Consider the following 14,198-nt stretch of genomic DNA (forward strand, 5'->3'; position numbering starts at 1 on the left):
CTGATACAGCTCCTAGGGCACTTGAAACTAAAGAGAAAATAAACAAATGGGACTATCAAAATAAAAAGCTTCTGCATAGCAAAAGAAACCATCAACAAAACAACAAGAAAACCCACTGCGTGGAAAAACTTATTTGCCAATGTCATATCTGATAAGGGCCTAATCTCCAAAATTTATACGGAACTTATACAACTTAACAAAAGGAAGATAAACAATCCAATCAAAAAAATGGGCAAAGGATCTAAATAGACACCTTTCAAAAGAGGACATTCAGAAAGCCAAGAGACATATGAAAACATGCTCAAAGTCACTAATCATCTGAGAGATGCAAATCAAAACAACAATGAGGTACCATCTCACACCTGTCAGACTGGCTATCATCAACAAATCAACAAACGACAAGTGCTGGAGAGGATGCGGAGAAAAAGGAACACTCGTGCACTGCTGGTGGGAATGCAGACTGGTGCAGCCACTATTGAAGACAGTATGGAGTTTCCTCAAAAAACTAAAAATGGAACTCCCATTTGACCCTGTGATCCCACTTCTAGGAATATATCCCAAGAAAACAGAAACACCAATCAAAAAGGATATATACACCCCTATGTTCATAACAGCACAATTCACCATAGCTAAGATCTGGAAACAGCCTAAGTGCCCATCAGTAGATGAATGGATTAGAAAACTGTGGTACATATACATGATGGAATACTATGCTGCTGTAAAAAAGAAGGAACTCTTACCATTTGCAACGGCATGGATGGAACTGGAGAGCATTATGCTAAGTGAAATAAGCCAGTCAATGAAGGAGAAATACCACATGATCTCACTCATTCATGGATAATAGAGACCATTATAAACTTTTGAACAATAATAGATACAGAGGCAGAGCTGCCTCAAACAGATTGTCAAACTGCAGCGGGAAGGCCGGGGAGGATTGGGGGGCAGGAGGGAGGGGGGTAAGAGATCAACCAAAGGACTTGTATGCATGCATATAAGCATAACCAATGGACATAAAACACTGGGGGGTAGGGGAGGCCAGGGGATTGTCAAGGGCAGGGAAAAAAAAGGAGACATATGTAATACTCTTTGTAATACTTTAAGCAATAAATAATAATAATAATAATAATAATAATGAAAACAAAATTGTACTTGCTTACCTGGATAACCAATTCCTTTGGCATTTGTATAGGGAACCCCAGAAGAACTAGGACTATAAACAGGATTCATGATTTTGAGAACTAAAAAAGAAAAAGGAAGATTTAGTCAAACACTATTGTTCTCAGTTTTTTCTCCAGCATCAATCTCAAAAAACGCAGCAAATAAGAGTCCTTCCTCTCCTTTACATAAGTAAGGCATCTCATTCTGCTGCCAACCAACAGTAAACAGAAAAGCAACAGCAATGTCCGAAGGCACCCACCAGGACACTAAACTTTCCTTTAAAACTGCTTTCAGAGCATCAGAAGCTAAGAAAAAAAAGTGGTGTTCTCTACCTCCCTGCTTAAAACAGTGAAAAAAAACAACTGTAAATAACCTAAATGTCCTCATAAAGATAAGAATAGTTAAGTAAAACAGATCTACCCAAAACATGAAATATCGGTTCAGTTGCTTTTGAAAATGGTAGGTGAAGAAATACCTGGCGGGGGAGGGGAAGATGGCGGCTGGCAGGACAGGGGTGAAGGAGAGGGTGTGAGTGAGTGAGGGGATGAAAGGAGAGTGTGTGGATGTGTGTGGTGTGTGTGTGAGTGAGTGAGGGACAGTTAAATCCAGCAGGAATATCAGAAGCTGGCAGACCAGGCTCTCCTGGACAGGGAACACCTACTACCGCTGCGGGCACTCCCCAGGCTACAGGGCTCGGGCACAGAGCCCACGCCATGAGAGCAGCCACTTCTAGGAACCCATCAGCACCACCACCCAGACTGATCTTGGACACTGCCTGTGACCCTGCAGCCACTCCAGCCAAAATCCTGCTGCCCGACCTGCAGACCCTAGGACGTTCACCTCCAAGGGTGCACAAGTCCCTCAGCAATAAGTGCAACTTCCCCCTTCCTGGATGCTGACCTCAGGACACCTCAGTTGCACCTTCCCAGCACACAGGCCTCCTGAGCCAACCACCCCACAGGCCGCTCTAGGGTGCCTCTGTGAGAATGGTGGGCATGCTCATATCCAAACAAAGAAGCAAGGCTCCAGCAGTAGAAATTCAGACTTTCCCCTTCCCGGCTGCCTTCCCACAGATACCAAGGTCACATGGCTTCAGCATGAGGGCCCCTCTGCAAGCACCACCCTGGCAAACGGCCCCCGGGGGCCTCTGTAGGCCAACGCTGGGCATGCGCAAATCCAACCAAGGGCACAAAGCCCCCGACAGCAAAAACTGAGTCTTCCCCATTCACAGCTGCCAACCGCCAGACACCACAGTCACGCTTTTCCAGCGCACAGGCCTCCTGAGCCCATGGCCCCAAAGATGGCTCTTGGGTGCCGCTGTAAGCCCCCACTGGGTGCGCTCGTATCCAAATAAGAACAAAGGGCCCTGTCAGTAGAAATTCGGACTTTCCACTTCCTGGTGGCCTTCCCACAGACACCAAGGTCACATGGTTTCAGCATGAGGGCCCCTCTGCGTGTACCACCCTGGCAAACGGCCCCGGGTGACTCTGTGAGCCGCTGCTGGGCACGTGCAAATCCAATCAAGGGTGCAAGGCCCCAGCAGCAAAAACTGAGTCTTCCCCATCTACAGCTGCCAACCGCTGGACACCACAATCATGCCTTTCTAGCACACAGGCCTCCTGAGCCCCACCACCCTGACAGGCGGCTCCCGGGTGCCTCTGTGAGGCCCCGTTGGGCACGCGTGAATCCAACCAAGGCTGCAAGGCACCAAAAATTGAGACATCTCCCTCCCCAGCTGCTGACCTCTAAACACCACAGTTGCACCTCTCCAGCATGCAGGCCTACAGGTGGCTCCTGGGTGCCTCCTTGAGCCCCAGATGAGAGCGCTCATATCCAAACAAGAGTGCACGGCCCCAGCAGTAGAAATTCAGACTTCCCCCTTCACGGCTGTCTGCCCACAGACACCACGGTTGCGTGGTTTTAGCACATGGGCCCCCTGAGTCCGCCACCCCAGCAGGCGACTCCTGGGTGCCTCTGTGAGCTGCCACTAGGCACACTCATATTCAACCAAGGGCACAAGGCCCAGGCAGCAGAAACTCAGACTTCCCCCTCCTCAACTTCCAACCTCCGGTCACTGCAGTCGCACTGATCCAGTGCGCAAGCACCCTGAGCCCACAGCCCCAGCAGGCAGCCCTCAGATGCCTCTCTGAGCCACCGAAAGGCACAAACCCTGGATGCCAGCATCCAGTCCCATGCAGTAGTGCCAATCCAGCACATGGGCCCCCTGAGCCCACTGCCCAAGCAGACAGCTCTTGGGAGCCTCAGTAAGCAGCCACTGGTCATGAGTATCCAACCAAGGAGCATACCTCCCGAAGCAGGAACTGGGATTTCTCCCTTCACAAGGCCGGTGGCACACTACAATCACTCCAATCCAGCGTGTGGGCACCATAAGCACACACCCCTGGCAGACGACTCCTGGTCCCCTCAGTGAGCTGCCACTGGGTGTGTGTCTCTCCAACCAAGGGTGCACAGCTCCCTCAGCAGGATCCACAACATCCCATCCCGACTGCCTACCTCTGGACACCTTGGTGAGTTAGTGAGGGCTCACTTCCCTGGACAAGGCCACATTGTTTCAACCACAGACTCCGAGATTCCCACATCTACAGCTGCTGGCTCCTGAACCCCCTCATGATTCAGAGAGGGAAATCATTTTGGCCAGAGTACCACTGTCACGGGCTCTGGGACCCTCATAGTGAGTTTCAGAATTATGCTAATCCAGCAAGAATCACACAACACCAGCCAAAGGTCACAGTACCTGAGTCTCAGGCCCCGAGACTCCTTCCTCCCAGGCCATGAACTCTGGAAACACAAAGTGAGCACATACCAGTGAGACATAAGGCAACCATTTCCACAAGAGCCAGAACCACAATCACATCCAAAACAGCAGACACAATGAAGCCAGGGGTGAATCACATTGCCAATCCATGAAGAGACTTCATCCACGAATAACAAACTAACATTCAAAACCCAAATACATCAAGAGAACCCAAATAACTCAAGTAGGGGGCTCCGCTAGATCACCATACCCAGGAGACATGAGAGACTGCACCACTGAGTCCCCAAAATCACCAACTACATAGCAACACCCCCAAAAGAACCTGGGTAGCAAAGTAGTTGGATCTAAGACATAGTAACAATTAAAACGTTACAGCAAAAAAATGGGAGACAAAAAAAATCCCAAAAGGAAAGAAAAATAAGAATCACCAGAATGGGATTTAAATGAAATGGAGGCAAGTAACATGTCAGAGAAAGAATTCAGAGTAATGGTTATAAGGATGCTCTAATGGCTGGATGACAAATACAACTCAATAAGAATTATAAGGAGCTGAATGAGAATGTCACCAATATGAAAAGGACCCAAGAGGAAATGAAGAATGACCTAGTTGCAATAAAGAACAAAATGAAAGTCTTATACAGTAGACTAGAAGAGGCTGAGGACCACATTAGTGAATTAGAAGACAAGGTAGGAAAAAACAACAGCAACTGCAAAGAAAACTTAAAAAGCAGGAGAAGAGCCTAAGGGAGCTTTGGGAAAACACAAAATGAAACAACGTTCGCATAATAGGGGTAACAGAAGGAGAGGAAACAGAGGAAAAAATAGAAAACCTATAAGAAAAAATAATGACAAAAAACTTCCCTGATGTTGGCAAGAAAAAAAAACCACACAACCCCAACAAGCAAATAGAGTTCCAAACAAGATGAACCCAAAAAAACTGTCAAGACACATTATAATTAAATGGCAAACATCAATGAGAAAGAAACTTAAAGACTGCCAGAGAGAGACAGAAAGCTACCTGCAAGGGATCTCCCATGAGACTATCAACTAATTTCTCAACAGAAACACACGAGGAAAGAAGGGAATGAAATTAAATATACAAAATGATGCAAAGCAAGGGACTGAATCCAAGAATACTATACCCAGCAAGGCTATCATTCAAACTTGAAGGTGGAATCAGGAGCTTCACAGAAAATAAAGGGCTAAGAGAGTTTATTACCACCAAGCCAGCAATACAAGAAATGCTAAAGGGACTGCTGTAAAAAGAAGAAATATAAAGGCAAGAAGGAACACAAGCATAAAGAATAAAAATGGCTACAAATAAGTACTTATCAATAATAACATTAAATGTAAATGGATTAAATGCTCCAATAAAAAAACATAGGGTAGCTAAATGGATAAGAAAACATGACCCATATATTCGCTGTCTGCAAGAGACCCACCTCAGAACAAAGGATTCACACAGACTGATAGGGAAGTGATGGGAAAAAAATTTTCAGGCAAATGGAAATGAGAAAAAAGCTGGGGAAGCAATACTTATATCTGACAAAAGAGACCTTAAAGTAAAGGCCATAACAAGAGATGAGGAGGGCCACTTCATAATACTGAAGGGAGCAATTCAACAAGAGGATATAATTCTGCTAAACATATAGCCACCCAATACAGGATCAACCAAACACATAAAACAACTTTGTAAGATATCAAGGGAGAGATCAACAGCAATACAATCATAGTACGGGACTTTAATATCCCATTGACATAACTGGATAAATCCTCTAAACTAAAAAATCACCAAAGAAACAGCCATCCTAAACAACTCACTAGATCAGAAGGACTTAATTAACATCTTCAGAACATTTCACCCTGAAGCTACAGAATATACATTCTTCTCAAGTGCACACTGGACATTTTCAAAGATAGACCACATAATAGGACACAGGCAAAGTCTCTCAAATTCAAGAAGATAGAAATCATAATAAGCATCTTCTCATATCACAATGGCATATAACTAGAAGTCAACTACAATAAAAACAATTAAAAAAATCAAACACTTGGAGGCTAAATAGCATTCAATTAAACAATGATTGGGGTACCAAATAGATCAAAGAAGAAATAAAAGGCATCCTGGAAATAAATGACAGTGAAAACACAACAATCCAAAATCTATGGGACACAATGAAAGCAGTCCTGAGAGGGAAGTTCATAGCCCTACAGGCCTACCTCAAAAAAACAAGAAAAAAATGGTAATAAATTATCTAACCTTGCAACATAAAGAATTAGAAAGAGAGCAACAAGAAAAGCCCACAGTAACCAGAAGGAAAGAAATAATAACGATCAGAGCAGAAATAAATGGCATAGACACCAAAAACACATTACAAAAGATCAATGAAACCAAGAGCTGGTTCTTTGAAAGGATAAACAAGATTGATGAACCTCTAGTCAGGCTCACCAAGAAGCAAAGAGAGAGGACCCAAATAAACAAAATCAGAAATGAAAGAGGTGAAGTAACATCCGACTCCCAGGCATACTAACGATTGTAAAAAAAAATACCATGAACAACTCTACTCCAACAAACTGGACAACCTCAACGAAATGGACATATTCATAGAAAAATACGCTTCCAAAACTCAACCAGGAAAAATAAAAATAAAAAACCTGAACAGGTTTTTGTATGCTTCCAGCAAACAAAAGCCCTGGACCAGAGGGCTTCACAGGGGAGTTTTACCAAAATTTCAAAGAAGAACTAAAACCAATTTTTCTCAGACTATTCCAAAAATTCAACACAAAGGCATACTTCCAACCTCTTCCTATAGAGCCAGCAAAACCCAAATCCCAAAACCACTTTAAGACACTATAAAGAAAGAGAATTCCAGGCCAATATCCCTGATGAACATAGATGCTAAATTCCTCAACAAAATTCTCGCAAACCGGATCCAGCATTACATTAAAAAGATCATACACCATGACCAAGTGGGATTTATTCCAGGGATGCAAGGATGGTACAATATCCGCAAATCAATAAATGTGATACATCACATAAACAAATTGAGAGAAAAAACCACATAGTCATATCAATTGATGCAGAAAAGGCATTTGACAAAATCCAACACCCTTTCCTGATAAAAACGCTCAGCAAAGTGGGAAAAGAGGGATCATACTTCAACATAAGAAAAGCTTTATATGACAAACCTACAGCCAACATCATGCTCAATGGGAAAAAACTAAAACCATTTCCCCCAAGAACAGGAATAAGACAGGGATGCCATCTTTCACCACTCCTGTTCAAGACAGTACAGGAACTGCTAGCCATAGTGATCCGACAAGAAGAAATAAAAGGCATGCAAATTGGAAAAGAAGTAAAACTGTCCTTATTTTCAGATGACATGATATTGTACATTGAAAACCCTAAAGATTCCATCAATAAACTACTAGACTTAATAAATGAATTTGGCAACGTAGCAGGATACAAAATTAAGACCTAGAAATCTATGGCTTTTTTATACACCAGTAATGAACTCACAGAAAGAGAAACTAAAAAAAAAATCCCATTTACCATTGCAACAAAAAAATTAGTATACGTAGGAATAAATTTAACCAAGGAGATATAGGACCTGTACTCAGAAAATTATAGGACCCTGAAAAAAGAGATAGAGGAAGACATAAACAAATGGGAGAATATACCATGTTCATGGATTGGTAGAATCAACATCATTAAAATGTCCATACTACCAAAAGCAATCTATACATTCAATGCAATCCCCATTAAAATACCAATGGCATATTTCAAAGACCTAGAAAAAACTCTCCAAAAATTCATCTAGAGTAAAAAAAAGACCCTGATTAGCTGCAGCAATATTGAGAAAGAAGAACAATGTTAGAGGGATCATAATACCAGATATCAAGCTATACTACAAAGCCACTATTCTCGAAACTGCCTGGTACTGGCACAAGAACAGACACATAGACCAATGGAACAGAAAAGAGAACCCACAGATTGACCAAAGCCATTATGCTCAATTAATATTTGACAAAGGAGGCAAGAACATACAATGGAGACAAGACACAAAAATAAATTCAAAATGGATAAAGGACTTAAACATAAGACAGGAAAATATAAAAATCTTAAAACACTCCATAGGCAGCAAAATAGCAGACATATGTCGTAGCAATATCTTTACCAATACAGCTCCTACAGCAATGGAAACTAAAGAGAAAATAAACAAATGGGACTAATTCAAAATAAAAAGCTTCTGCACAGCAAAAGAAGTCACCAACTAAACAACAAGAAAGCTCACTGCATGAGAGAACATATTTGCCAATGCTGTCTCTGATAAGGGTTTAATCTCCAACATTTACAGGAAACTCATACAACTTAACAAAAGGAAGATAAACAACCCAATCAAAAAATGGGCAAAAGACCTAAATAGACACTTTTCGAAAGAGGGCATACAGAAGTTCAAGAGACATATGAAAACATGCTCAAAGTCACTAATCATCTGAGAGATGCAAATCAAAACAACAATGAGGTATCATCTCACACCTGTCAGGATGGCTATCAGTAACAAATCAACAAACAACAAGTGCTGGAGAGGATGCGGAGAAAAAGGAACACTCGTGCACTGCTGGTGGGAATGCAGACTGGTGCAGCCACTGGGGAGAAGAGTATGGAGTTTCCACAAAAAACTAAAAATGGAAATCCCATTTGACCCAGTAATCCCACTTCTAGGAATGTATCCCAAGAAAACAGAAACACCAATCAGAAAGTATATATGTTCATAGCAGCACAATTTACAATAGCTAAGATTTGGAAACAGCCTAAGTGCCCATCAGCAGATGAGTGGATTAGAAAATTGTGGTACATCTACATAATGGAATACTACGCTGCTATAAAAAAGAAGGAATTCTTACCATTTTAACAGCTTGGATGGAACTGGAGAGCATTATTGTAAGAGAAATAAGTCAGCCAGAGAAAGAAAAATATCACATGATCTCACTCATTTGTAGAATATAATGAACAACATAAACTGATGAACAAAAATAGAACCAGAGACAGAAAAGCATGGAATAGACTGTACAACCTATGAGGGAAGGCAGGGGAGAGGGGGTAAGAGATCAACCAAAGGACTTGTATGCATGCATGTGTGCAAAACCAATGGATACAGACAGTGGGGGTGGTGAGGGCTTTTGTCTGGGGGAGGGTATGGTGGGGGAGAGGTCAATGGGGGGAAAAGGAGACTCACGTAATACTTTAACAATAAAAAAAATTTTTTTTAAATGTTAAGTAAAAAAAAAAAGAGGACAATACTTCATTATGTACCTTTAGAGGTATAGGCATGGCACTCCCATCACAAGCAGAAAAAAAGGTTATGAGGAAATAAAAATATAAAAAATAACATTCTCTAGATGGGGTGGGTTTCATATTTTTTTTGCACTTTTCTCTGTTTCTTAAATACCTTCTGTTAAATATACATATATTGCCTAAGAAAAAGATAAATTAGCTACAGTCCAGCAACTCTATTACCCATTCAATGTTCTATCATTCATAATCTTTTTTTTCCCTAAAAAGTTCAAGAACTTGCACAGCTACAATTATGATTTTATCCCTTTCCCAATAGAAACGATTATCCTTAATATCTCCAGCAAGCTCTCTGGATTTTATCACCTAGTGTATTTTTAAAATGTGAGCTTAACTAAGACTTCAGTATTCTCATCTAGTAAGTCATTCACTGATTTATGTGGCAGTAAGGATTAAGGTAACCTTGCATTTAACAGCACAGGGGAGGGAGGGACAAGGAGTGGGCAACTGAAAGTACATGGTACCGTCTGCTTAATTATGCTGACTCTAAAAAATAAGGTCTATTTTCAAGGGGAAAAAAAGAGAGAGAGACATATTTAATACTCTTTGTAATACTTTAAGCAATAAAACAAAATTTTTAAAAAATAAGGTCTATTTAAAAAATAAAAACACATAAAATGCACATGCATCTAATTGTTTAGCCTTCCCCACCACATCACCAAAACTAGAATGTAGCCTCATGCAGGTAGAAAACAGGGACTTGGATCTATTTACTGTAGTCTCCAGCACCAGTAACAATGTCTCACACAAAATAGGTGCAACTACCTGCTGACTTTCTAAAAAAAAACATATGTACCTCAAAACTCTAATCAAATTCCATTACAAAGACAAAATACAAGAATGAACCACTTCAAATTGTCAACTCACTTGACTCAGACTATTCATAATCAAGCAGTTCCACATATAAAAATATATAACTGGTCACATCCTTAACCTTTGTAATAAGTTCTAATGCAAATTAGGAATAAACTGGGGGCATTAGTGACTGGGACATTAACTACCTGGATCATTGTGTAATATTTTTAAACTTCTAAACCAAAGGCAGATGCCAGTTTTGCCATGACATCTACAACTACAGCTAAGAGATAAATTTTTAAGTCTAGATCCATGCTGTCCAGCAGACTTTCTGCAACAATGCAGATATTCTCTACCAGTGCGGTCCAATATGGCAGCCATTACCTAAAAAGGACTATTGAGCACCCAAAAAAATGTGGCTAGGGTAAGATCTGTCTTTTTAGTTTTATTAAATTTAAATTTACTCAAATGTAACTAGGGCCTACCACATTGTGCTAGGGTCTTTCCGCATTAAGGGTTCAGGAATCTGGAGAAGGGCTGTGTGTAAATTAATAAACTAGACAAGAAATATAAATTTGGAAGGCATGGGGGAAAGCCAGGCGGAAACTTAGCTCTAGTGACTAAGATCCCTGAATGTCCAGGCCCAGGGCTTTTTATTCACACATTTTGCCCTTTAGCAAAGCAGATATACATATCAAAGGTAAGGTTTGGTAAACAGTAAAGGATTATCAGGTTGGGGGAACTGCCCTCAGCTGTCTGGCAGCAAGCAATAACATGCAGATCTTCAGCCCTGCCGAAGACATCCATCAGCCTTCTGATGTACTTCTCGCATTGTATTATGCCCTAAATTTACTCAAATGTGGCTAGGGGCTACCATATTGAACAGTGCAGGTCTACGAAAAACACTAAAAAGAAAACAAGAATAGGAAGGTATATAACAAGCAAGCAGGAGAATCAATTGTGAATTTTTACCCCATAGTTTAAGAATAACCAAACTGGCAATTGCCAATCCCTTTATCCTGCACTTTTAACCCATTCTTGGCAAACCTACAACATAAGTATTGTGGAGTCCTTCACATATTTAATCTAGTTTTCTGGTTAAACTATTAACTCTCAAGAAGGTAGTATTTTCCAAAACTAGTTCTCTATTCTGGTCCAGGATCTAACATTTTCTTAATTGAATTCAAGAGAAGCAAAGCACTATGCAAAAGCTATAGAGAAAACAAAAAAGCAAGTCGTAGTCCCTGTTCTGAGTTTACAATCTACAAACATGCTGTCCAATAGAACTTTCTGTGAAGATGGAAATGTGCCTGCTCTGTCCACATGTAGTAACCACTAATGGTTATTGAACACTTCAAATGTGGCTAGCACAACTAAAGAACTACATCTTAGCTTAACTTTTTAAGTTTTAATTAAATGGTCACCTGTAGGTGATGACTATTGTATTGGACAACACAGGTTTATAAGATAAGACACGAATAATGGTGATATAGGGCAAAGAGTGTTAAGAGCCATAAAAGAATAAAGTGTTGTGAGTGTTGAGGGAGGGAGGGGGAATGGTCCGGGAAAACTTGATTACAAAGGAAGTATTTCCAACAAACTCTAAACAGCAGGTAAGTAAAAAGCTATAGAATGAGAATGCAAGATGCACTTTAGGAATATTGGGCAATGGGGCTTGTTTGGAACTTAGGCCACATGTAGGGAATCAGCAGATTATGGAGATATAGGTTAGGTTGGAACCATCATGTAGACACTCTTAAATGTGGGGCAGAGCAGGAGATGTCATCTGGTAGGCAATGAAGCTCATGAACTGCATAGCAGTTAAAAACAATAGTTACCAGATGACCTGGCAATTCCATTCCTAGGTGAAACGAAAATTGCCCAAGTGAAGTGAAAATATACACTCACACAAAAACTTGTACACAAGTGTTTATAAAAAGCATTATTCATGATGACCTACAATTGCAAACAACTCAAAACACTGAATACCACAAGGCTCTCCTTCCAAAATGACCTGACTTATAGTCTAAACCACCAGTTCTCAACCTGTGGGTCACGAACAATGAAAATACATCCTGTGAAAGGACAAAGCGGGACTGACTATCCTCCACCTTGTAAAGCTGTGTCCCCGACCTGACCTCCCTTCCGGGAAACACTGAAAGAATGCTAGAAATGTCCCGGTTCCCCTACCACCACCCAAGCAGATCAATGAAGCCCCAAGAATGGAGCTAAGGTCCGAATTAGGCTACACCGTAGAATGCTCCTTGTGCGCCACCCTTGACCAATCAGGAGGTAGCGGGGCATAGCTCAGGCCCAGGAATGCGTTAATCATTCCCTGCCTTTTGTGCTGTAAATCTCTGCTGTAAGTTCCTGCTGTAAAACCCTGGAATAAAACCCTGACCCAGAACCGACCAATCACTGTCGCCCTCCTCACCCACCTAAGCCCACCTAAATGATTAGCCCTATAAAATCTTTGTCCTCTTGGAGCTTGGGGCTCTTCGCATGCTGCCGCTGCGTCGGTGGAGCGGAGGGACCGAGCTCGAGCTTGAATAAAGGCTCTTCGCTTTTGCATCGGACTCGGCTACCTGGTGGTGTTTTGGGGATCTTGAAATCTGGGCATAACACTTGCATATCAGATATTTACATTACGATTCATAACAGTAGCAAAATTACAGTTATGAAGTAGCAACAAAAATAATTTTATGGTTGGGGATCACCACAACATGAGGAACTGTATTAAAGGGTAGCTACATTAGGAAGGTTGAGAACCATAAACCAATAATAAAAATGTACTCTACATCTGCCATTAAAAAATTTACAGAATTGCATTTGAATTCTAAATACCATTAATTCCAAACAACCCAGAAGTTACCTTTTCTGAAAACACTTCTATGTCCCAGAAGCTAATAATAAATATTTCTTAACATTATTAAAGAGTTGTAATGAATTCAAAATTATAGGTAAGAAAACATGGTAGCAGAACTGAGGAAAGAAATGTTGCAGTTCCCTCTCCAATTCAACAAATGGCTTGCACAGGGTAATACAAAGACAAGGTCTATGAGCAAATATCAAACAGCTCCTTAAGTTACTTGTTCAAATTAGAGTTTCCCTCCCTGGCCAGTGTGACTCAATTGGTTGGAGTGTTGTCTGATTTCAGGTTCAATTCTCATTCAGGGCACATACGCAGTTTGTGGGTTCGATCCCAGGACAGGCCATGTTCAAGAGGCAACCGACCTTGATCTTTCTCTCTCTCTCAATTAAAAAAAATAAAAATAAAAAAGAGAGATTCCCTCTCAATAATGTATTCCTCAAGAGCAGGGAAAATACCTTCTTCAGCACTGTCTCCCTGCACAATGCTTGACACAGAAGTGGCTCATAAATATTTTCGGAATGTGCTTGAATAAAAGAACTATCCAATAGGAAATATAGGACTTTTCATAGCAATAAATATGATGTTAAGACATTTTAAAATCTAATTAAGAATTGATGAAATACATCTATTTACTAGTTAGTGAATATGGAAGCTGAATCCACGGACCAATCTTAACATGACTAAAAGTCAAACTAATTAACTTTACATGCATCCTCATGTTATGACATTACTCTGCATTATCTAAGGTATACTGCTACAAAAACACTAAAATCTGAATTGAATGGAGCCATTACATAACTTCTGGTTTATAGGAAAAGACAGGAGTTGGAGGAATATGCCTAACAATACCATGAAGCAATCAGACAAACCCAAAAGATGGGGCTTTCTAGAGAACAAATGACCCAGTTACTTCAGTAAGTCAATGGTCTGAAAAAAGATGGAAGGGTGGGAAGGGCAGTTCTAGATTAACACAACTTTAGACATAAAGACCATAGGTGATGGCTGCCGACGGGAAGGCAGACTGCAAGATGGTGTGTGAGTGAGAGAATGAAAGGAGAGTGTGTGGACATACGGGGAGTGTATATTTGTGGGTGAGGGACAGCTATACTCCAAGGGACTGTTGGGGATGGCCAGACCGGGCTCCCCTGACCAGGCAGCCTCCACTGCTGCTGAAATCACTCCCGAGTGACCAGCTCTGCCGCAGAGACTGTGCCATCTTGAAGGGGAGAGTGGCTGTTATC

The 14,198-nt window shown here is 41.2% G+C and overlaps 1 protein-coding gene across 4 annotated transcripts in view; it reads right to left on the reverse strand.

Annotated features, from left to right (window-relative positions):
- FAM168B (family with sequence similarity 168 member B) overlaps window positions 1-14,198 on the reverse strand; it is an 84,513-nt gene that overhangs the window by 51,987 nt on the left and 18,328 nt on the right. For 3 of the 4 annotated variants that reach the window (XR_011470791.1, XM_070409220.1, XM_070409218.1), the window contains exon 2: window positions 1,158-1,238. Coding sequence is in view for 2 of the 4 variants with exons in the window: in XM_070409220.1 (XP_070265321.1) it covers window positions 1,158-1,227 (70 nt within the window). In the remaining 2 variants the exon portion in view is untranslated. Of the gene's footprint in view, window positions 1-1,157; window positions 1,239-14,198 lie in introns of those variants that run through there. The other variant, XM_070409219.1, reaches the window with a different exon arrangement.

This window comes from Myotis yumanensis, unplaced genomic scaffold (genome assembly GCF_028538775.1).
Source record: "Myotis yumanensis isolate MYYU_CA2020_CCGP unplaced genomic scaffold, mMyoYum1.0.hap1 SCAF_3, whole genome shotgun sequence".
NCBI classification, from domain to species: domain Eukaryota; kingdom Metazoa; phylum Chordata; class Mammalia; order Chiroptera; family Vespertilionidae; genus Myotis; species Myotis yumanensis.